Source organism: Plectropomus leopardus, chromosome 5, assembly GCF_008729295.1.
Source record: "Plectropomus leopardus isolate mb chromosome 5, YSFRI_Pleo_2.0, whole genome shotgun sequence".
Classification (NCBI taxonomy): Eukaryota; Metazoa; Chordata; class Actinopteri; order Perciformes; family Serranidae; genus Plectropomus; species Plectropomus leopardus.
The window spans coordinates 16,411,461-16,435,552 of record NC_056467.1 but is presented as its reverse complement, the minus strand read 5'-3'; the positions used below and the strand labels follow the sequence as shown (position 1 = coordinate 16,435,552).

The 24,092-nt window shown below is 40.3% G+C and overlaps 1 protein-coding gene across 2 annotated transcripts in view; it reads right to left on the bottom strand.

The window, feature by feature from the left end:
- Positions 1–23,820, bottom strand: part of LOC121943770 (lissencephaly-1 homolog) — a 41,988-nt gene extending 18,168 nt beyond the window's left edge. The window contains exons 1-3 of one of the 2 annotated variants that reach the window (XM_042487377.1): positions 23,643–23,820; positions 14,406–14,718; positions 1,513–1,597 (exon numbers count right to left, since the gene is read on the bottom strand). In XM_042487377.1, the coding sequence (XP_042343311.1) occupies positions 1,513–1,597; positions 14,406–14,437 (117 nt within the window). In that variant the 5' untranslated portion in view covers positions 14,438–14,718; positions 23,643–23,820. Of the gene's footprint in view, positions 1–1,512; positions 1,598–14,405; positions 14,719–23,495; positions 23,513–23,642 lie in introns of those variants that run through there. The other variant, XM_042487378.1, reaches the window with a different exon arrangement.
- Between the last annotated feature and the right edge of the window lie 272 nt (positions 23,821–24,092).

Genomic DNA, 24,092 nt, shown 5'->3' with positions numbered 1-24,092 from the left:
TGCTGCCAAGGTGTGCGTGTGTGTGTGTGTGTGTGTGTGTGTGTGTGTGTGTGTGTGTGTGTGTGTGTGTGTGTGTGTGTGAGAGTGAGTGAGTGCGTGTGAGAGTGAGTGAGTGCGTGTGAGAGTGAGTGAGTGCGTGCGTGGCTGAGCACTAATACCCAACAGGGTGCACCTATCCCTCCGTGCCATTCATCTATTATTCAGCCTGCTTCCACGGGGCTGCCACAGAGAAAATGTCTGAAAGAACGAATGAAGACAGAGAAAAAGGGGGTGGAGTGTCACGTATTCACATGGTGATGATGGGGGGGGTGTCTTAGATGAAAAGGGGTTGAGGTGAATCACGATAACATTACAAACAGGAGTATAAGTTAACATTTTGCCAATAAGCACTGGTGTTGCTTGAATTTAGGAAGCACAGGCATCAAATTTTAGGAAACAATTTGCTATAATACTTAATGTTTCTACGCTTTTGTTTTGATTTTCGAGAGTTGCACATTTTGGCTCTGTACTACAGTACATTATGTATGAAACAATACAATAACAATGAGGTATAAGTGCAGATATCCATCTTTATGGGCTGTTTTTCCATATAGGTTCTCCTCCTCTTTTAAGACAATGAGACAACAATGCTTAATATACAGAGAAGGCAACCCTGAAGTTAATATGGCTAAACAGTACATTGTTTGTATGTTTTTATACCCATATGAGCATTATATTATTGTAGTGTTCTCAATTCAGAACCAGAAAATGTACCCATATAGTCAGAACATCTTTCATCCATTCATTGTCTATTGAGCAACTCCAGACTTAATATCCTGATATCATAAATTTGAGTTTTAACACTCAAGTTTTTGGATTTGGGAGATTTTATGCTAACTAATATTTTAGACAAACTTAGACCATAGAAATTACATGCATACATTTGAAAATTGATGCGGTTCCCCATTAATATCATACTAAAAGCTAAAGCCGACACAACAAGTAAAAAGAGGACCTGGTGGAAATTGACCGAGGTCTGCCAGTAAGCTGCACATCACAGATTACAGATAGCTACTGACTGCAATGCCCAGTACTACACCACAATTAACTACAGTCCCAATGCTAAAACATATAATTATCTAGAGATGGGCATTGCAAATTATCTTAGGCTGTAGGTGTGAGTGCTGCAGTGTGAGGCATTATTTTATGTTTGACCCTATATAATCATTAAATAAATAAAAGTATTTAAGAATATAACTAGAATTAACACATTCACTAGGTACATCACGGTGATACTGTAAATGCAATATTTACAAGTGATAAAAGCTTTTCTCAAGATGAATTAGCAGCAGCTTGTAGCAGAGACCCCCTAATCAGGGAGAACACCATAATTGGGTGCAGGTGTTCCTGGTCACACTCGTGAACATGTTGACTAAAATGAAAATTAAAGTGGAAATCAAGGCATATTGTTTGTATAAATTTGTCTGATTGGCTTTGCAGATGTGTGTGTGTGTCCACCCTTAATCTACTCACATTATCTAATTCCGCCTCCTTCTTGAAAGTGGAATATGCTTCTTCATATCCATTGGAACGTAGATAATCGGCTATTGCTCGATTTCTGAAACAGACAAAGAGGACCTGTAATTAGTTCTTCTGATTAGCAGACAAGATAGTTGTTAAAGTGCCACGAGAAACGACATGAGTAATGGAGTTGTATTCAACACTGTAAAACAAAGACAGAAAATTAGCATGTTCAGGACACGTTTCAGACAAAGATGTAAATTTTACACACTGAGACCCTTGTTATCATGGTTCTAGCTGTATAATAAAAATGCTTGCTATGCATAAATGTAGTCTAACAGTTCCTATAACAATACACACAGACAGTCCTCTGCTACAAACACACAAGCACACATGCACACATGCACGCACACACACACACACACACGCACACACACACGCACACACACACGCACACACACGCACACACACTCTCCTCTCCGCCCATTTGACACAAATTGAGAACACATCTGTCTGGCTTCTATAATGAGCTCTTGTTGCTGTGGGCAAATAATGGGAAGGGATGACTCCCCATGGTGTAGATATGGGCAAAATGAGAGTAAGTGTACATCCCACCATCACCTTCACACACAGAGAGAAGGACAGACAGAGACAGATCATGAACAAGCAGGACAATCCCTGTGAGATGGAAAAGCTTCTGGATACTGTTTCACTCCAGTTCATCTCCTTTTCATGTATACGTTTGAATATTTACTTTTGTTTGTCTGCACAGACATTGCACCTTTCAGAAAGCGATATTAAGATGGTGTGGATGGTGACAGAGGTGTATTTCTCTCCCACTATTTCAAATATGTGAAGACAGATATCAAGATAGGACAGACAATAGACGAGACAGGCAGATGTGAAAGTGAGGAGAAAGGAGGCTATTGTCGCTCGTCCTCTTTTTGTGTCCTTGGCTGCTATAAGGACAACCTACACAATTACAACTCACACAGCTACCATGTATACATTCACACACACACACACACACACACACCCACACACAAACACAAATACACACAAACACACATGTTTATGACTGCAGCCTCAGCAGAAGTTCAGTTTACCAAGAATTGAAAAATGGGATTTAAGCCATTCTCAACAGGCTTTACTTCTCTATCTCATTACACTGTCATGAGTGTGCAAAAGGGAATTTTTGTAATTTGACCTTATTTCATCCAAATGTTTCACTTAGTTTAAGTGTTAGGAGTTAAAGTTAGGAGTAAACAAACATTTTGATTCAGGGCTGGATTGTTATTCAATATTATCTTATATCGTTGTCATTGTTTATTTGCTTTGGGGAGAGTTATCATTTAACATATTGATCACAGCCAAATCACGGTACAGAATATCTGTTATGTCAACACCTTAAAAAAATCATTCAGTAAGTGCAGCAGCAATATTTGCATCATTGTCACTGAGGATGTTCCTAACAACTTATTTCCCTAGCATTTAAACTCAGAGTGGTTGTCCACAAGTAAGAAAACACTCAGAAGGAAAAATAAATCTTTAGAAAACATGCCTGTTTATTACAACTTTGGCTCTGAGGCTTTGGAGTTTGACCTATAACAAGGACTAAAAATCAGGATATCTTGGCTTTTGCATTTTCAACTTTGATGGTTCTTTTTTCAGTTTCTCTCTTGTGAATTCTAAATGACTAATTGCTGGAATACCCCTTCATGAAAAGAGAATCTTAACCTTGAAGTTGCGATGAGAAAAATGGTGAACACTGGTTATTTCATTCAAGGCCAGATTTAAATTTGTTTTTCTTTTTACTTTTCCAGTCATACACACACATTCTACTTCATGCCAGACCTGCCAAACAAAAAAAACTGACTTTAAAGAGACTGGAAAATGAGCTGGAGACAAAGACACAAAGGCACTGAATTCATGAATGTCTGATAAAATGCTATTTTACTCTAATACTAATACAATATTTCCTTGATTCCAGTCCTCCTGTGTTTGCACACAGAGAACCCTGTCACTAATGCCAGGAAAAGGCAGACAAGCTGTCAGGCAGGCGAGGCTTTGAGGTGCCAATATGAAGGGGGGCGGGAGGGGGTACAATCTGTCAGCCCAGCCTGTGCCCCCTGTGCCCTCACGGTCAGTGTTGAGCAATGAAACCCCCATCTCCCTCTGCCCACCTGAATCCCCATGACAACAGGAGTAGGTCTTATTACAGCTCAAGGTTAGCAGGAGGTTATCCTCTCCTCTGACAGCCTGCCTGCCGCAAGTCTGGAAGACACAAGAGGGGAGGGCCGGAGTGTGCTTGCATGTCTGAGGAAGTGTATAAGCAGGCGAGGGGAGCTGCAGGTGAGGCAAGCTGAGGAAGCTTTGACGTGCCGTATGTGTGTCAGGAGAGTGTGTACGAGCAGGGGTGCATCCACAAAGCCCATCAACAAAATGTCACACTAACCATTAACAGTCTAATTCAGAGGATGTGATTCAGGAAGACCAGGAAGAGGGCAGGAAATCAAATCACTTTGCACGGATTTGGCGAATCACATGTAGCTCTATGGGGAATACAAGCAACTAGTGAGTTACTTTACTCTACTGAAGTCGCCTTTATTTCAGTAAGTTTACATGAACAGTTAAGTAGAGCTACGGTTACAGCTCGATTAGGCCATTTAATTGGACTACTGCCCTTGTCCCAGTATACAAGCACCAGGGGAGAATCGATTTATTGACAGAAGTATGTCCGACTCCATCACGGTGGGTGCTAATATGCCCCCTTCTCAAGTAGTTGCTACTGGAACTTCTCCCGATTGACCTATTACATCACATACTAAACAGGCTGCAGGCTGCAAAAAGGTTTGCACGTTGAACAATGATAACATGGATAACTTTTTGGCGCTGTACATTTCATACGTACTTTTTCCTTTACTTGCTACTTTCATTGTTTTGTTTTCTTCTTCTTCCTTCTTTTATTTTTCCCAGCTTTCTTCTACGATTTTAAGCAGTTTGACTCCCAGGTGAAAGCCCAGCACAGCGACTCAGAGCATAATGCCTAGCACAGTTCAAGACCAGTTGAGGTGTATACATGACAGAGGAGCCCAATCTCCAACTCGGTTATCAATTTCAGCTGCATTAACACATTTACATGTATATTTACAAAATTCCAGTTTTAGTTGGATGAACACAATAATGTGACAATAATGTGAACACACTCTTACAACTATAAGAAACAGGTAACCTCACAGACATTAGTCTGCAACAGTAATAGCAGTAAGTAGCTCCAGGGCTCCAGGGGATGAGGTGGTAATCATGAACCATATTCACTATATTTGAAGTGAAGTTTTTGCATGGTGCAAGAACAATAGCGCACAAGCTATATCATTTGTACAAACAGCACAACCACAAAACCACACAGCAAAGCAAGTGAAAAAAATGAGGGCTAATATTTATATAAAACACCCCCTGTTTCTGTTTTTGAATGCATACTGTTTGAAAGATAAAGCACTCAAAAGCGTAGCTTAGCAGCACAGGACAATATTGTCAGAGTGGGTATCTGTCAAAGAGCTGCTGTACTGAAAGCAGGCGTGAACACAAAGTAGCCAACACTCCCCTGACCCCCACTACACCACGCATGTGGCAAAATAATAAAAACCAAATGCAAACATGCAATTTTTTGTATCCAGTCCCCAAAGACTGAGAGGGAAATGGGGAAAGATGAGTACTGATGTCGACAGAAGGAGAGCAAACCGGCTGGTTTCCATGGTTACTAGCAGCCCACATCTAGATGACGTGATGGGGAGATAGCAAGAAAAAGGGCAGGGCGAGTACGTGGACAGAGAGGACAGACAGAAGATGGAAAAAGAACAATAGAAAGCAAGAAAGCCCATATTGCAGCTGTAAACTTGGTCTGTTTCAATGAGATCAAAAGGCTTTCTCTATGAGGGCCGAAAACAGCACCAACTGCTCACTAACTATTCGAAAACTAAAAATGCAATGTCTTCAGCGAAACCTTTGTGGTCAGTCAGACCTCTGGTAAAGAGCCGCTCTCTGATGTACTATAAACCCTTAATGGAGTGAGAGGGAAATTGCAGCCTGTGACAAACAGTGAGATGAGGGAGAGATGTATGACCTCATCCTTCTGAGAAGAGTGGTGAGTCAGCCATCCAGCATGTCTGCCAGTGACATCACTTCCTCCTAATTCCTGCTCCATGATCATTCACTTTCACATCATTTTAAATATGAGCACCATTTGCTAACAGAGCCTCCACCATTTCCTTAATTTTAATACATTCTGCATACATGATAAAAACGTGACCAGTGTTAGTCCCTAAAACACCTCTGTTAAGCTGTTTGAAGTGTGCTGCATAATACATCAAGAGCATCTCATGTAGTTCAAAAACAGATTAAGCTGTACCTGGTGGCGACTGGCCGTTCTGTTTCAATGGTCACTGGATTAACATTAACCCATGTTTGTGCTTTTTTGTATGGCCAACAGCAAGGTTGAGTGATTTCAGAATAAGACTTCAGCACAGCTGCTGCTGTGTTAACATCAAAAACAACTGAGAAGGCGATGGTGGCGACTGCTCACTGTCTGAAACACAAGCACAAGCATGACACAAGGGCTGCCACTAACAAATATTTACAGTCAGGATTCGACATTAACCATGGCATGATGGCCCATGGCAACAAAAACTTAGTCTTTGTCAACCAAGTGTTGGCTGCAGTTGGCCCCCTAGTTTCTCTGACATGAAAGACATGAAATTACATGTCTTGATGCAGTTACCTGTCTAAAAAAAGGTTTAATAAACATTTTATAAAATGCTGTGAACTTTCACCAATGCAACATTCACAGCTTTACAAACTTCATTATTCATTTGTGCCTTTTACTTCAACATTCTCCAAAAACAGTGAACAGTGGTCGCTGCTGGCTAACCAAGCCTCAAGACTAATGCCGTCCTGTCATCTTGGGAAAACTAGAAAATGGGTTTGGTGTGGTGTGTTTAGCTAGAAGCTTGCAGAGCTAAACGAAGCAGGGCTGAGAGTATCTGTTCAGAGGAACAGTTTAATGTGACAACACAAGTTTACAGTAAATAAATGTACCAAACTACTTAACATGAGTGCAGTTTGGAGGGAAGATTAAAAGTACTTTGAGTTTGGAGTTACAGATACTTCTGTCAGAGATTAAAATAACCAGATACATTTACCAGCAAATTTAAGTATGCTACTGACATAATTGTACTTTGATAACAAAAACTGTATGTAGCTGTTATCGATTACGAAGTGCTTTACTTAAACTAAACACAAAACGACAAGAAGCAGCAGTTTATTTAGATATAATCTGGATTGTTTCAAATAAATCCTCTTAATGCTGTCTATTTAAGTGTAACATTTGTTATTATCAGGGATGCATTGTATTGGATTTTTTGCCGATATTCGATATACAGATATATAATGACTTATTTGACTGATAACCAATGCAGATAGATATGGTGCAGTGCTTAAAAGTATGAGCGCCGAACCCTTCAAATGTATTCGTTTGTTTTTTCACATTTTTAGACTTTCACAAGACCAATAGCAATGTCTAATACCATGCTCATACACTTAAATGGCCAATTAATTGCTGATTTTATTGACTTACATGGCCCAGACATATATCATCCACCCGCCTAAATGTTTAAGAAATACAGCCCTTCACAGTCCATACAGCACTCTCATCAGCGACAGACAGATTCTAAATGCTCTAATAAATCCTAGAGGAGGGGGAGTTTTGCTTGTCTGGCCAGGCCAATGCCCTGTGCCATATATTTGTCTATGGGCGCAACCTGTAGTATTTCTAGACCACACAATGTATGGAGCTGTTCAATCTTTAAACATGCTAGTAAATATTTAATAGCAAAAAGCTGAAGTCTACTCTTTGAATGGTCCCACAGCATATAAAATTCACTTCCCATGGATTATTTCATGGGGCATTTCTCACAGCCACAGAGAGACATTTTCTAGATTTTTTTTCATGATAGGTTCATGTGTGAACAGTGGCATCACTCCTAGGCCATTCTTTCAGTTCTTCCCTCCAAGACCTAAAGAATCAGACAATCCTTTGTATTAACAACAGCTCTGTAATTTACCCAAGGCACATGTTTGTTTGGACTTGGTGGAAAGTCTAAAACTTGAAAGCTGAGCATTTTGTCAAGCTGGACAACTGAAAGACCCCTAAAATGTCAGTGGTACTACTCAGAGGACCTGATCTATCTGCACATTGACAAGAGGAGAAACACCAGGTACACAACATCAGGTATATACAGCCTAATCTCACATCAAACATGGTCTGAAAGGTTCTACTTGGGAAAGTAAAGAGACATATTCAGTCAAGCAGAAGTTGTGTTATGAAAAGGAGCAGGACTGTCAGGAGAGCCTAAAAAGTTAAGCTTGTTGGTCCTCCATCTTAACAACTGAGAGCTAAACTGCTGATAACGTCTCCAGGAGAAGCATCCACATCATATGACAAGATTGCATAATTGCTCAGTTACAGTTGGATCCCCGTGAAAACTGTAACCAACCTGCTATTTCTCTTGCCTCACTGATGACGAGGAGATGAGACATGAAGCATGTCTCTTGTAGGGTTGTCAAATATATGTTATGTTATATGTGACATATGTTAGAGCGGGCCCTTGGTGTGCACTAAATGCAAAAATTATACATCGTTTCATTTTTCAGCTATTACGGCTCGCTTTCACACACCTTTGTTTTTAGTCTGGTCCAAAGGCCGAACCACTGGCGGAGCGTCACGTTTGCCGACCAGAAAAAGAAGTGCTGAGAAGTAAAGAGAAATAAATGTGCACACACAACTACGCGTGTTGTTCCTGGTGCTGGTCGTTGCATACGTTGTCGTCTGTATGTACCACTCTCGACAAATGATACAGTTTGAAAGTAAAGGGAGGTGAACTACTGAAGCCTTTTAAGCTCAAAATTGTGGAGTACACCAGATAGTTGGGGCAGATTGAGGTCGGATGCATTGACACCACACCTTAACCTCCTAAGTGTAATCGCTCCCCGCATTAACCAGACAATGAATCTACCACACCCTCTTAAAGAAAAAAAAATGAAAGAGAAAATTTGGTTGATCTATTAAAGTTTCTACCCTTTATTTTAACTTTCAGTCATGTCAAAGCCTCTTAGAGGGGTGATTATCATGATGCTGTTAATTACAATATAAAAAAAAAAAAAACGTTGGGAGGGACAGAAAGCAGTCTTCTTTCACATTACTTACAAGCATTGCAGTGGGGATCAACCGTGAAGCCAGAAGAGGACTTCAAAGTGGAAAGTCTCACAGAAGAGTAAACATTCACCCAGGACCGTCTTTTTTACTGAATGCAGACTCAATGCAACAGCAACTGTTCTTCGATATAGAGAAGGTGAGTGTGTGTGTGCACTGCAGTATGGTTTCACATCAAAAAGCAGCTACCTCTACACACCAAAATACACAAAGAAGTCACACACTTCTCTGTAATGGGTGTGTAGCATGCACACATTTTCTGTCACATGGTGGTGATGGAGCTTTGTTGGCCGAGCTAAAGCTGGAGCTCTGAAGAGTTAAGTGTACTTTCTAAATCCCATGACGGTGTGTATACTTCAAGCTAAACAAAGGATAACAAAGACAGGCAGACCACAGATGTGAGATGAGGCTTCCCATCACCCACATATAAAAAGGGTAATAAGGCAGGCTTTTTTCCCCGCTATTTAATATCTCTGGTTGTATTGTTTTGGCCAGAGCTGCCAATGAGTATGACTACTATCAGTTTTTGTGACACTAGATTTAAATGTTTTGAATATGATGAAACATACAATAACATAATCAGAGGGGTTAAAAAGAGGCCTGTAACTAGCTTTTTTTTCACGATTGTATATTCAGCATATCATTGTTACGATTAATTAATCATTTGCTTTGTATATTATATAGTGAAAATGACTGTTGTAATTTTCTATCATTAAATACTCTGGGTTGCTTTTTTCCATTAGCAAACAGTCTGAAACCCAAAGATATTCAGGAAAATAAAAAAATTACTACAACAATGAACCAAACATTAAGATGAGCAACCAACTTATCTATTGACCAATCGCTGCAGCTCTACATATCAAACACAAATAGGAAATGTCTGACCAACATGAAAAGCAAATGGCTCAGGAAACCAGTGAGTGGATGCTGTGTAAAGAAAAAAAAACCCTACCATTCATGAAACTATAAAGATGTGGATGACTGTCATAATTCAGCATCCATTCTCTTCACAATGACTGAGGATGAACAAAACAAAGTAAGATCCATTGTGACCAGGCAACCATTGGAAACCCAATCCAGTAGACTGGTCCTCTTTCTAAAAACCAAGTTCTTTTAAAACAGGGAACAGTAAATGATTGATATGTGATGATGGGTCCAGACCACAGACACTGTTACCATGCCAATCCATCTGCGTGTCAGTCCTGAGGCCAAATCAGATCCGTATTGTTGAAAGACCCCCTGTAGATGCACCGGCCGTGCTCACTAAACTGAGCACCAATAGAGAGGCTCGGGAACTGAACATGCAAGACTAAGTGTCTGTGTGCCAGCAACAAATGTCTGTGTGCAATCCCCCTCACAAGGCACCTGTCACACCCAAACACTGATGTGCTTCCACAGATAAAAGACAACCACTTGAAATATTGCTTCTCTGGACCCAACTAGGAAATCGATGCAGTGCAACTAATGAAAACTGTATTACCTTTGGCCTTTAATCCACATATCTGGTCACTGACACTTATAACTGACGGTGCAATCACGCTTTCAAAAAGGTCTATGCAACTGAAGTTGGTCAACTAATTTAAAAAGGTCACCAAATTGATCTACTTAGGCTTGCACTGTAATATGTCAGATCTTGACAACATCCTGTTTTCTGTTGACTAGTGTAAAGTTGGACAGAAACCATGATTATCCATCATTGAGATAAAAATGTATGCTTGTGCATGTAAGCACAGGAGGGAGAGTTTTTAGATAATTTATGCTCATTTGCACATAGATGAACATAGGATATTACAGGATCTGTATCTGAGTATCTGACTTTAGGGTCAGCAAATAAAACAGATGTCTTTTGCCAGTGTGAACTCCTCATGTCATAGGCTCAACTATACTATACTTTACAACAGTTTTTCTTGTGTAACCTTTGTGTCTTCTGAATGGCATAAGTCTTAACATTTAATCTGTCATGTCACCACAATCACAGTCAGGGGATGATGAAAAAGGACAAAAAAATCACATGAACTATCTTGTAGCCAGAGACATGGAAAGAGCTGAGGGGGTTTTCTTTATCAAGCAAAGAGAGAGTTCAAAAGCATAGACCCATCTGCACATGGGTGCCTCCAGGTCTTTCAAGGGAGCAGATAGTTTGTGTTCTACATCTATTTTTATTACACGCCAACGGGGACGGGTCCCCTGACCCTGGTAAGAAACACAAGTGAGCTTTTCATTGGCTATTCTCATAAAAATAGAGTTGTTGTGAGGATGCTACGCAATCACAGCATCTGACTGCAGTGCTGACAAAATAACACCAGTTTTGGGCAAAAAAGATTATTTCTCTTTTTAGAATATGTTGTTCAACACCAGCAATAAAACAGTTATGTCTTTCTGGCTACTGGAAGGACAAAATCAACAACAAAGAAGGATGAACTGCCTAAAAAAACTAATTCAATGCCAAAAACATTTGTCCTGATGGCACACACAACAAGGACAGTACAGATATGATAGTTCCCCTATAGTTATTTTATTGCAGCTTAAAAATGTGGAAAAGCTGGCCTGAATGCAATGGGGAAAATGTACTTGTTTGCTGCCTGATGATAAACAAGGCTGTAACAATGAAAAGAGAGGGCCCAATGTAAAATCAGCATGAATAGCAGATAGTCAACCAGTCACAGTTCCCATTACCCTCTCAGCTATATTGCCGGACTCAAAATTGGCTGCTGGGTTTTCAAGCTGGCTTCTCACAATCAGGCTGCCAGTTAGGAAATAACATCTTAAGGGGACTTTATAGCCGACAAACTAAATGAGAGCACCAACTGAGCCAAACGACATCTCCAACAGGAAGAATGCAACAGATGCTTGTATGTGGCTCAAGTGGTGTGATGGTCCCACACCAGTTTCCTGTAAGCTATGGGGCCAGGGACTTGTGTAACAGAGAAGAAAAGAGGAGTAAAGGGGGGTCTCTGGCAGCTTCCTCTGAATAGCAAATAGCATGAAAGATTAGCATTCCAATAGATCTCTCCATACCAACAGACCCCTCCCACAGTGCTAATCTAAAAAAACAGAGACATAGTTACGAATACTGAGAGCCTTGTCATGTGAAGCATGTCTCAATGATAGTGCAAGACCATTCAAAAATAACAATAAACAGAGTTATCGTCTAGGGATGTAGCGATTCACTCAATTCACGATTCGATACGATTCATGATACTGTGTTCAAAATACGATTTTCTTACGAATTCTTTTTTTTGGAGTGGTGTGGAAAGATATGCTTTTGCTAGAGGGGAAAGCAGAGAGGGTAAGTTTGAAGAACTAAGTTGGTTGGCTCTTGCACTTGTTTAGGCAAGCAGGGTTGCAGTTGCGCTTGTCAGTGTGGTTTGGCATAGTACTTGTCACTAAGGAGTAACATGCGCAGGCCTCACTATGAAGCCGGCTCTCATGCTGCATCGTGTTAGTTGTACTATTTGTGTAGTTCAACACCCTCTTACAATTTTTGATGACTGTTTTTGTCTTTGCTGTTATCTTCTCGCCTTTATTTCTTTCTGACTTGAGGTAGCTCAAATGCCACCACACTCGTAATTCGAAATTGGAGGGTGCATCTGCTCTTTCAACAAAGCCTGTTGCGGAGCTTTTGCTTCGTCTCATTTAAGTTGGCAAGTTGTCTCTAGTCTTGGACATGACATAGGATGTTAAACACATAGAGACGTCAAGCAAGCACAGTCAAAATCAGATTACATCCTCTGCTGTTAAAAAAAAAAAGCTTCGCAGTTCATTTTTCATTTCACCGATTTGAATGTCACATACGTTGTATCAATTTTTAACTGCCTCGCGATGCATTGTAACATTCCTATTATAGTCTCATTTCAAGTCAAAAAAATCTTTCTTTATCTATTGTATGCTGTTTTACCATATTTATTGAGTTGAAAGGAATTCTTAAGGACTAAAACTCCAAAAGATCATCTCTTCTCCTTCTCATGACCTTGAATCTCACATTGAGCTGCCTTAACTTTTTATCCCTCGCCTCAGGGGTTAATTACCAAGCCCACAGACAGGGCCAAATTACAGTTCCCTCATTATAACAATCTCTCACTTTTCCCACTTGCTCAATATATACAAAACAGCATATGTGCAGATGTGTCTTTGTCTGTATGCCACTCCAGTGCCTATGCTAGACAATTTCTAGGCAGACTTTAGGCATCTTGGGCACGTGGTTTCCCTGTGGAATCACTCTAAGCACTGACGGTGTGCACAGAGAATGTGCACAAAGCTCGGTGCAACACTTTGGGTGCCTGTTTTTTTCCTCGTGTATGTTTTGGGGCAAAGGTGGCACTCAAAGCTTCTCTTAAAGGCCACATAGGGCAAATTGTGAATACTGAACATTGTCAGGGTTTGGTATTGTAGGTGGAAGATCAATACATTTGTGCTACAAGACCTCAGGGGAGCTCAGGAACCTTAAACCAATCATTGATTCTTCCTGAGGGGTACCAATGAGAAAAAATAACAAAAACTCCCCTATTTAAACAGATTCTAGTAATCAATACACATCTTCTCCTGAAAGCAATTAACAGGAGTTGCATTTTAGGTTTCAAAACAATTAACAAAATGTCAGGTGTAGAGTCTCTTTTTGCTTGGGCTTAGGTGACTCATGGGCGGCTTCAAGAAACATCTGATTCAGACTGATTCTCACATTTGATTAGATGAGAGTCAGGATAACATGAGCTGCCACAACATGTCAGCAAAAATGTCATCAAGCAAGAGATGACAACACTGCCACTCACATTCTGATGAAGTGTAGTTAGAATAGTAAATGTTATTCAGGGGGTGACAGTTAACCTTACAGTTTATGGTGCCACAAACTGTAATAGCCCCAGTTCATATCTGGTAGGGGACGTTTATTGCATGTCATCCAGCGCCATCTCTCCACTCTCAACTCTCTAACAACAGATAATAAGTTCATAAAAATACATTATTCTTGGCTGTAGTTGAGGCTTTTTTTTTTTTTTTTTATCTCTGATTAAGTGGCTGCATAAATGAGTTTAAATTGCTGGCATTTGGCCAACCTTTAAATTCCTGTAACCCATATTTTTTATCTCCTTACATAAAAATAACTGCTGATATATTCAATTTTCTAGTTAGCTAGGAGTTGTCATAAAATCATGTCTGGATGAAACATCAAAAAGAAACAAAAGTAACATTTCTAAATTGGACAGTTGGACAAAATAGGCAATTTGGTAACATCTTAGTTTTAGGGATTTGCATTGGTCATATTTAACTGGTTTCTGAGATTTCATAAATCAAACAATTATTTTGTGATTGAAAAATAACCAGCAGATGAACTGAAAATGAATATAATTCTTAGTTGCACTTCCGTCCTTTGAAAGACACCATCAAAGTGGCTTTGACAGAAGCACCTGACCATGTTTATTCCTTCAAAGCTGCACAGTAACATCAGAAGAATGTGGTTGTACTGGGCAGCAGTGGGGTGCAAGTGTGTATAAGTACATCAAAGTAAATCTAATATGAAGGTGAAATGAAACATGTCTTATCACATGATGCAACAGATGTACAACACTGTAAAGATCCATACATACAATCTCACATCTTATTATATCAGCCACATGTTGTGAAAGGTGTGTTGGCGACTTACAGTTCATCTCGTTGCCGTTGTGACAGCACCATGGTGACGGGGTAGTGTGGGCGGGGCCGGGAGGGATCAGTTAATAAAAGGTGAATCTTGTGCAGCTGCTGCGCTCTCCTCAGTCAGGAGATGAGCTGTGCTGATCCAAGCAACACGGGCGAGGACGAGCTGTGTACTCCAATGGTGGGCAGTTGGTTTTGTCCAGACAAAGACTCAGACTGAGAGAAGGGGAATGCAGGAATCTGCCCCCCAACTGGCTGACTCCAGGGACAAGAGAAGTGGAGAGCCTGTAGACCAGTCACCAGCCAAGTCTAAACTGCATCTAGAGAGGAGAGAAAAGTCAACATTAGGTATGCATGACAGATAACATGAAGAGTGGATGGAGATGAAAATGTTTATAGGCCAGAGGAGGACTACATCAATGTGTGCACCAGTTTATACGCAGATAAAATGGCTGAAAAATCTGTCAACAATGGATTTTGCTGTTATGTTGTACCAGAAAGAGTGTGGCAGAATAAATCCATCCATCAGGCATTTCATACCACCAAACCACCTCCTTTCCATAAGCCATTCCTTCATTTGCTTTTCAGCTCCACTCTTATCTACCTTCATTATCTATCTGTCATGTCACCAGTCTGGTCTGAGAGCTCTGGTCTGCTCTTGCAGCAAATTCCTTTCTCAGTGAACATACAAGAGCTGACCCACATTCTCCGAGCAACGTATTTCTCCTCCCAGGTTGCTAACAGAAAAGAAAAACAAGACACAGCCGAGCGGGCTCGAGTAACGGCTGTGCTCTTGTCACATTCCTCGACCCTATGGTCTCATTACAACAACTCTTTGATAAGATGCTGGTTTGTCTGATTGATGGCATGATGAAATCACTATAACCGTCATCTAAAGATTTATCAGTGTTTGTGTGAAATTTATTTATCCCCATGAGTGGAGCATTTATGTGAGCAACAATGAAGGTTGACAAAATGCTATGCAGCTAACAATAATGTGATGAGGTCTATTTTTACACTGCATCGTTGTCTTGAAAAGCATTTTACCAAAGAAGATACCCACAAGAATACTAACTGTGAGCTACAATAAGCCTCTTAGTCTACTGGGACCAGCCTGACTAAATCTCTGCCAGACCAGTAAACAAAAGGTGCAAACAAAGCCAATTTACCTTTTTATGATAATAAACTGACCAAACTACACCCAGGCACACATGCCCAGGAGATGATGTGTGTTAGGTATGAGATTTTCTGCACGTGAAAGGAGCAGCCAAAGAAAGCATGAGCATGGGCATGAGGACTGGAAACACCCCAGGAGGCTGCAATGAAGGAAAATTCACTTCACTTCACTTTCTTCATTTCCGCTTATGATGCAGGAGTGACAAAGTAAAATTCCTCCTTTCCACTCCTGCTTTTGTTTGCATTAAAGGGACCTATTACAATTAAAACAGAACCCCAGCGGATGTAAGACCGAAGTCCATTCTGCTGAATTTATACACTAAAACTGTGGTGTTTGTAGGACTGGCCGATAAAACAATAACAATAATTATCTCAATATAATAAACATACAAAAAATCACCCATATAATTAAACCATCCATACGCCAACAGAGGGGGGTTGTAATGCACCTTAAATGCCAGTTACCCCCCACCATTTACCTGAAGAAGAGGACTGAGCAGCAGCAGTAGTAGAGGAAGAAGAAGGCCAGATCGGGGGACTGACTGACCAGCCACCTTTCGCCAGCAACTAATGCTGACAGCAGCATTTCAATGTTCCAACATTTAAAGTTACTTTTAGTTTGATTGTTTTGACCACAGATAAAGTCATACCATGAATGAATTGGCCACACAACATTAGCTCCAGTAGCTGTAGAGTTTATTCATCTTTGATAACAGTATATTAGCAAGTTAATGTGACTGACTAACCAGCAATTTTATTTAATCATATGAAATAATGTGACTAGTTAATAACCAAGACTATGGCGGGCCGCCATAGTCGAATTTGTCCCACCATAGTCTCAATGAAACTGGACTTTTAATCAAGGGTGGTATAAGAGGGCCTCAACTTCAGGCACATTAAAAGTGAAACTAAAGCGTTCATTCTGCTGGGCCTAAAACTCTCTTTCACTTGCAATAATCTAAAAATATCTTATTTAATCCATCAACAGATCAATTACCCACCTCACAAGTGACATTCAGCTGCAAAGGAGATAAAAAAAACAACTACCTGCTGCGCTGCATTCATGGACCCGCAAAAAACAACGGATATTAGAGTGACATCACAGAATCGACATTTAAACATTTAAGAAATAATGATTTGACTTTTTCGTTAGATAATTATCAGTAGACTAATATGAAAATTTTACATTATGATAACATTTTAAGCCATATTGCCCAGCCCTAGGTGTTTGCTTATTTATTTGCATATTTGACATTATAAAAAGCAACCTTATGTAGCCAACAACAATTTTGGCCATGATGTCACACACCACACCTGATATGACTACAATCCTAATAACTGCTGTCCTCCTACTGTGTGTGGATTACAGCATGCATGAGGTTTCTGGCCTTTTGCCCAACTACTCTGCCGTGGTTCGAGGTCACAGCAATACGACAACACAACGATGGCACTGAATCTAAAAATGGCTTTTTCTAACACTCCACATACAAAACATCCAACCTGCAAAACTGCTGTAGTGCATGAAATTAGGTCATCTACTATATATTGATACTTCCCTCTCTGCTGCTGGCAGCCATCATCACTGTGAGTATCCATTAATGTGTCAGACTCCCCTCGCTCCAAATCTTGTTTGTGGGTTCAGTATTGAGTAAAAATGTTTGCACAATCACATAATCAGGCTAATTGGTTCAGTACAAAATGTAGTTGTGTATTGTTGGAATGGGCTGCAGCCGTGGTGCATCTATAAATCTGCCCACTGATGGTTAATAATGGTTATGTGTCTTCCTCCCATTGATTCTCTTGTCTTTGTGTAGCAGCAGGAGCAGTACAATAAAGGGCCCCTTACAGTAATGCCGCTGACTGCTTTGAGAGATGTTTAATTTCCTGATGAATCCTAACAGCTTGTCTGTTGTTAAAATGCCATTTTAATGAATAATGGAGACATCCTCCTTCTCTGTCAATTTAGGAATGCAACAACCGAGCCCCAAGTCATAACTGTAATGAACCACACCCATTGCATCATTGTCTGTGCACAGTCTGTTTTTACACAGTCAAGCCAAGGAATTGGACCTAAATATTTAAAAACTGCAATTACAACACAAGATTTCAGCTAAAACATTCAAATCAAAACAAAGTGATTAAAATGCAAACCTATGTCAGCTATGTCATGTGTCAGCAAATCTTTCAAATAGGATGTTACAAAAACAGTTTGAGACAAACTCTCAAAACATACAGTCAGTGCACATGTGAGTCAAGCTGACCATTTTTTAAGATTGCAAACATCCAAATAAATTCGGCATCTGGTCAAACTAACACATCAGACAGCAGTATAATATTACAACTTTGCATCACTCCACCTGCCAGGACTGACAGACGAGGTATCTGTACACCATTCTGATAGTCAACACATGTGTCTAAACAAAGGAACACACCCCTGAGGAATGAAGTTCAAGAGGAGGAAAACACCAGAGTCTAAACTAGTCTAAGTATGTCCCAGCGGCAGAACACAAAACACACCACCACAGCAATGCTGACAATGTTGACAGTTATCACCTCCCTGCCACCTCTTATTCACGGTTTTCTGCTAACGTCATTATGTCATCGTCCTCTGTCAAAAGCAAGAATCTCAAACAGCTGGAATCTGGAGGACCTTCATTTTTTTGTTGATGACTGACTTTATCATCTGTGACATGTATTTCAGGACACTGGTAAGCCCCTTTTCTCTGCACAAAAACTCATGGTCACTTGCAAACATCTGGGTTTTGTATTTAATGGGAGAGGTTACAAACAACTTGATTCTGTAGTATTATTTCACAGGTATTTATTGGCTGTGATCGGCTGCCATCAACAGTGATGGAAATACAACACCCAGGTGGACGAGCTAATTTTAGCCCCTTTACCAGCGAGCTGAAATGAAGTGCTAACACAAAATACCATCTGTCTCCGTCCAAAGAGAACTCTAACATTGTTCCAAATTAGTTGGCACTGAATAAGAAACAAACATAAAAAAGAGGTAATCGCCGTAACATTTTTACTGGCCTTCGTAGTGCTTTCTGCTGTTTACTAAACTGTTTTCCAGCCTGTCTGTGACATCAAACATGGCACACCAGTAAAAAAACAAAACAGTGAGGTATGCATGTCCGCTGCAGGGTCTTGAATATAACTCTGTGACACACACTAATTTAGGTGGAAAAGGGGTATTTGTGTTCTCTGCATGTTGACAAAGCTCCAGGTGACAACATATGGCACACAAACACTCAAAAATGCAACTTTTAGTGTCTTTGATCATTTTATTATTTGGTTGTCATGCTAACATGCTATAAACTCCAAAACTGAAATAAAAACACAGCCATCATGTGATCTGCTGGCTACCATATTTAGCTATTTAAAGATACGAGTGATGATCATTTATCATACTAAAAGACAGTCACTCTAAAAATGATATATTTTTTATTATGATGTTCGATTTTGATTAAGCAATTCTATGAGAAGAAGACAATATTCCTCCTATAAGAGAAAATGTCAGTAGACTTAACTATGGTTTTAGCAGTGGCACCAACACTATTAAACTTTTAATTAAGATAATTTTGTAGTATAACATGTCCTTATCAAGAGTCAGCTACACACATACTAATTTACATCCCTACAGCGCAGCACTGTGCTGTATCAGCTAGATAAGCATGGATAATTTATTATGCCAACCAATGAAGTAGGTAATGTGCTGCAGCTGTGACATTAGACCGTGCACAGCCCTGATTCTTAGACCTCTAACCCCTGACCAACGAGACTGAAACGCTGAATATTCTGTTAATCATTTCCAATTTCTTTGAAAGGTTGTTCTTGGTAAAAGCACTCTGACAGAAATTATGCAAAGAGCTTTATCACTTACTGAGTTAACATCTGGCTTAGCTTTCAATCTGCAGCTGTTACGACCTGCAAGGTGCCAGTGTCATTTAAGTGAGTTGGTAGCAATCAGCTAACCCTAATAAATTACACAGCTAGCGACATCTTCCTTCAGTGGCTTATAAAAAGAGGGTCTATAAACACAATGCCACAGCGGATGTAAGAATGAATTCTGTATTCATCAGCCTTTGCTCTTCCTCTATACTAGGGCTGAACAATAAAACAATAGCAATAATCATCACAATATAATTTTCCTTGATAGTCATCAACCAACCAAACGCCCACAGAGGGGGGCAGTTATACACCTTAAACACCAGCTACCATCCGCCATTATTAAGAGGAAGAAGACGGAAAATAACTTGTGGAAGAAGGAGCAATTTTATAATGTTACAACAACATTCAACATGCACAGTTATTTATAGTATGATTGTTTTGACCACAGATAACGTAACATTGTGATTAAATTCGCCACATAACGTTAGCTACAGTTGCTGTTAAGCTGACTGATCTAATGCTAACAGTATGTTAGCAAGTTATTGTGACTGACTGAGCAGCTATTTCATGTAATGATATAACTTAACATGACTACAGGTAACGTGAATAAAACGTTGATACATTTCCTCATTTGTAATCATGATTTTTGCTTCAGTCACGTCAGACAGACTTTCATTCAGGATGTCATCAAAGTTGTTTGATTGAGAAATGGCAGAAATTAAAACTGTGGGTGTAACACTTGTACAGAAAGAACTAACCACCGTTAAGATTTTTGTCTTGTTTATTTATTCTGTTTCCATTGTCAGCTAACACACTTACAAAATGGTTTAAACTGTCCGTACAGAGTTTGGCACGTTCCCGACCAGAATTAAGATTTCTATGTCTTTTTATGGTTTTATTAATGATATTATTTTGTTGATATAGCTGTTTTTAATCTACCTCAGACGTGTGAAATGTTCTACTATTTGGAAAATGTTGTAATGTTCTGACAATAAATAATAGTTTACATTTCAGTTAACAGTATGGTTTCATCAACTTCCACTAAGGAGCAAACATCAGCCTTTAAACTTAAAAGAAATAATGATTTGACTTTTTTGGTAGATAATTATTGATATTGATCAACATAAAAAACATTTTTAGCCATATCCCCCAGTCCTAGTTTCAAACACGTGTCCCCATATGGAAAATGTACTCATCTCTCAAGTGCATGTTGCCAATCAAATTACCAGGCCATCAACCTGCTATCAACTGTTACCTGATGTAAGAGGCCTGATTAGTAGATCAGTACCCACATCCACACACAGAGGGAGACAAGCAGGGAGAAGGCTCACAGGAAAAACAAATCAATGACACGCCTGAGCCAACTTGTGCACACAGGTGGGAACAACATGATGAAAACTAGTTAGCCTCCGTCCTTCGTATATGGTTGAGTTAATTGTACAGTGCAAGCAAAGTTCCACTTGGCATACCACAAGATGCTTGTTTAGTCTCCACAGGGTATTCACATCTTGCCAATAAGTTACTGGTTCAAATTATTACAGCTCTAAATTTAGACTGTGAATATTTGATGGTGTATGCTGAGTCTGTCAGTTATTGTTGCCAACCTGGCAAGTATGCAACATTTTCAAATCAAACCTTTCAGTTCTTCAGGCTACAGGCAACCCCTATGACTGGTTGCTAAAATTATATTCAACAGCCTCTAAACGGGAGCTTGTTGACAGTAGTGTTAGTGTCATGCCAAAATTAAGTTTTCTCACAATGAGAGCGGTCATTTGTAGGTTGACAGGCAGTTGCTGCTGGCAGCGGGTCATTAATGAATGACCAGTCAGCTCAGTGGTGGGCAGCCTGTCTAGAAGGTCGACCTCTATGCCACTGACAGCTCAGGGAAGGAAAGTCATCATACAGGTATCTATATGCCCTTCAGCCTGCCACAATCACAAAAATAAACAGCCTCTCACGCTCATCATTGTCTGTTGACACAAAATAAAAAGGAGGCCCCCTGAGCAAAACTGTACATTCTGCTCCTTTCAGACAGTTATGTCTTTACAACCCCAGCGACATCAGAGAGGAACGCCCAGCATGATCTGTGGCTGTCCTTTGCTTCATTCTCCTGTTGTTGAACTGGCAACAAGTGCCAGCAAAGCAGCTCTTGCAATGGTCGATAACTGGTGTTGCTGTGTTTCCATTGCTGACAGCACTGAACAGAGCCTGGTTGCTTATTCAAATCCACCTCTGATCAAACTCACAAGTAACACTCTCAAGTAAATTGTAAAAGAAAGTACGCATGCCCTTTATTTTACACGAAACAAAGCTGCTGTTCTCAGTTAAGCATTTTTCCAACCAGTCAAGCATAGAAAATGGGTCTACCAATTAACAGACTGAGTCTGTCTCAAGTACTGTGCACTGTAGTTTGAACATTGAGCCATTTTAACACCATGGTATGTAAATCTGACTTTGGACCTGTGAAATGTTGTCAGCCTTCTTTACATTATTCAAACTGTATCGCATTTGCATTTAAAAAGACAGCACCAATGTGTTCTGCTCCAGAAGACTCAATTCAATAGCTTTTTGGCTCCGTGTATAGTTGTGCTAGTTATGTTAGTAGCATAGAGTCACGAACTAGAACATGCAGTGGAGTAAACTGTAAGTTGACAGAAATATAAAAAACTCAAGTAAAGTACGGGTACTCCTAAAAAATATTCAAGCACCGTAACGAAGTATTATTATTTTGTTACATTACACCACTGAAACTGGGTCAGTTTAGGCTAGTTACACACTAAAACAAATATTCTTACCTGAGAGGAGAGCACAAAGCCAGCGTTTATTTTTAAAGCTGGACACTGTTTTCATATTGATTTCATCAATGTCCCATAATTCCAGTAAAGCAGCTGCAATTCAGTCCTAACAGGCGTGGCTAGGAAAAATAAATCCCCCAAGGATCCTTGCTAAACCAATGCTTTATGTCCGCTATCACGACAGGATTGCCCAAAATTACGAGGGCGACTCTTAGGGCACAACCATGTGAGTCACCACAGCCATGATTTGCATTCCGCTGTAAGCCCTCAATCCACAAATTTCTGATCCGAGTCACTCAATCAAACATCCACACAATGAGAGAAAACGTGCAAACGGAAAACAGGGCAGACACTTGAGTACTGGGCAGACGCAATACATACAAACTCATCGCCTCCGATGTGCTCCACCCTGATTTTTTAACACCGTGCCAACAAACCGCATGAAGCAGAGATGATGGGAGCTTCAGCCGAGCATGGCAGCGAGCATCCACCGGTGTGACAGCGACAAACATCAAGAGGGGATATCCTCAGGGGCATGCCATGTTAGAAAACTGCAGCATGGTTGTCAATGATATCTGCATAGCAATAAACAAACCAGATGGCGAATAACACTTCACGCCCTCTCCAATGCTAACACTGGATACAGCAGTGGTGTGAAGCTGCAGCTACTGCGCCAATTTACAACAAAATATACACAAGATTACAGCAATAAAATATTCAAACAAGTCAACATTAAAAAAAGCTAACATTAGACGCCAGCCCTAACGTCTCGTGACATACATTTGATATTGTTGTTGATGTTTTAACACAGTTGACAGGCTGCACTAACGCTACTTCAAACTATGCTAATTAGTAATTATTACTAACCTGGGATGGACGCCAAATGCAGCTGTAATTTACTCTGCCATACCTCACACACTGACATGTTTTGCATGTGGTCGCTAACGACTTTGGACGACACTGCGACGTTGCCAGTCGTTAAGATATCTTAACGATATCTAACGTATGCCCGGTTATCGTTAGCCGACGTTAGCTAAAGTTGACATTAGCTAAGTTAGCTTTGCAGGCAAAAAGTTAGCTCGTGCATTCACTCTAATGGAAACCAAAGGCTTATAATGTTCATTCAAGCTCAATTATCTACAATTAACTCACATAGCATTTAACGCCGACCGTCTTGAATTACAAGATTATTTATGTGGACACAAGGATAAAGTCCACTGACAAGGTACCTGCTGCTCCGGTCCAAGCGGCCTATCCGCCATTTTGAGACATAAAAAGGAGGTGCAAAAATTACAGCCACATCGTCATTTTCCCCACCTAACGCCGGATTCCTTCGACCCTGACCGGCTTCGTGATTGCAAACTATTTGGACTCACCCTATTGTTTCTGCCCGTGGATATCCTCAGCCGTCTTTAACGGTAACACGACCCGACAGGGCGTGAAATTTCCGCTCCAAAATATGATCTTGTGATGTGGAGGTAAACTGTGCCCGTCTTGTCTCTCCGCCGCTGCGCCTGCTTGTTTTTTCGTAGGCTACCGCATTCGCCTTCAGTCGGGAGCGCGCACCTGCGCACGAGGCTCGCGTTCACTGTCTGACGGGAGCGCGCACGTCCTTGATCGCAGAATTTTTTATTTTTTTATTAATAGTTTTGAAAACTACATTCAGTGGTCAATACCAACATTTACAGATGTGTAAACAACGAGACAAGTAGGTACAAAATAAATTATTAATAACTTTATTTATATAGTGCCATTAAAAACAGATGTTTACAAAGTGCTTTGACAGACAAAGCAGGGCAGGAACTCAGGGAGTAATAAAATAAACA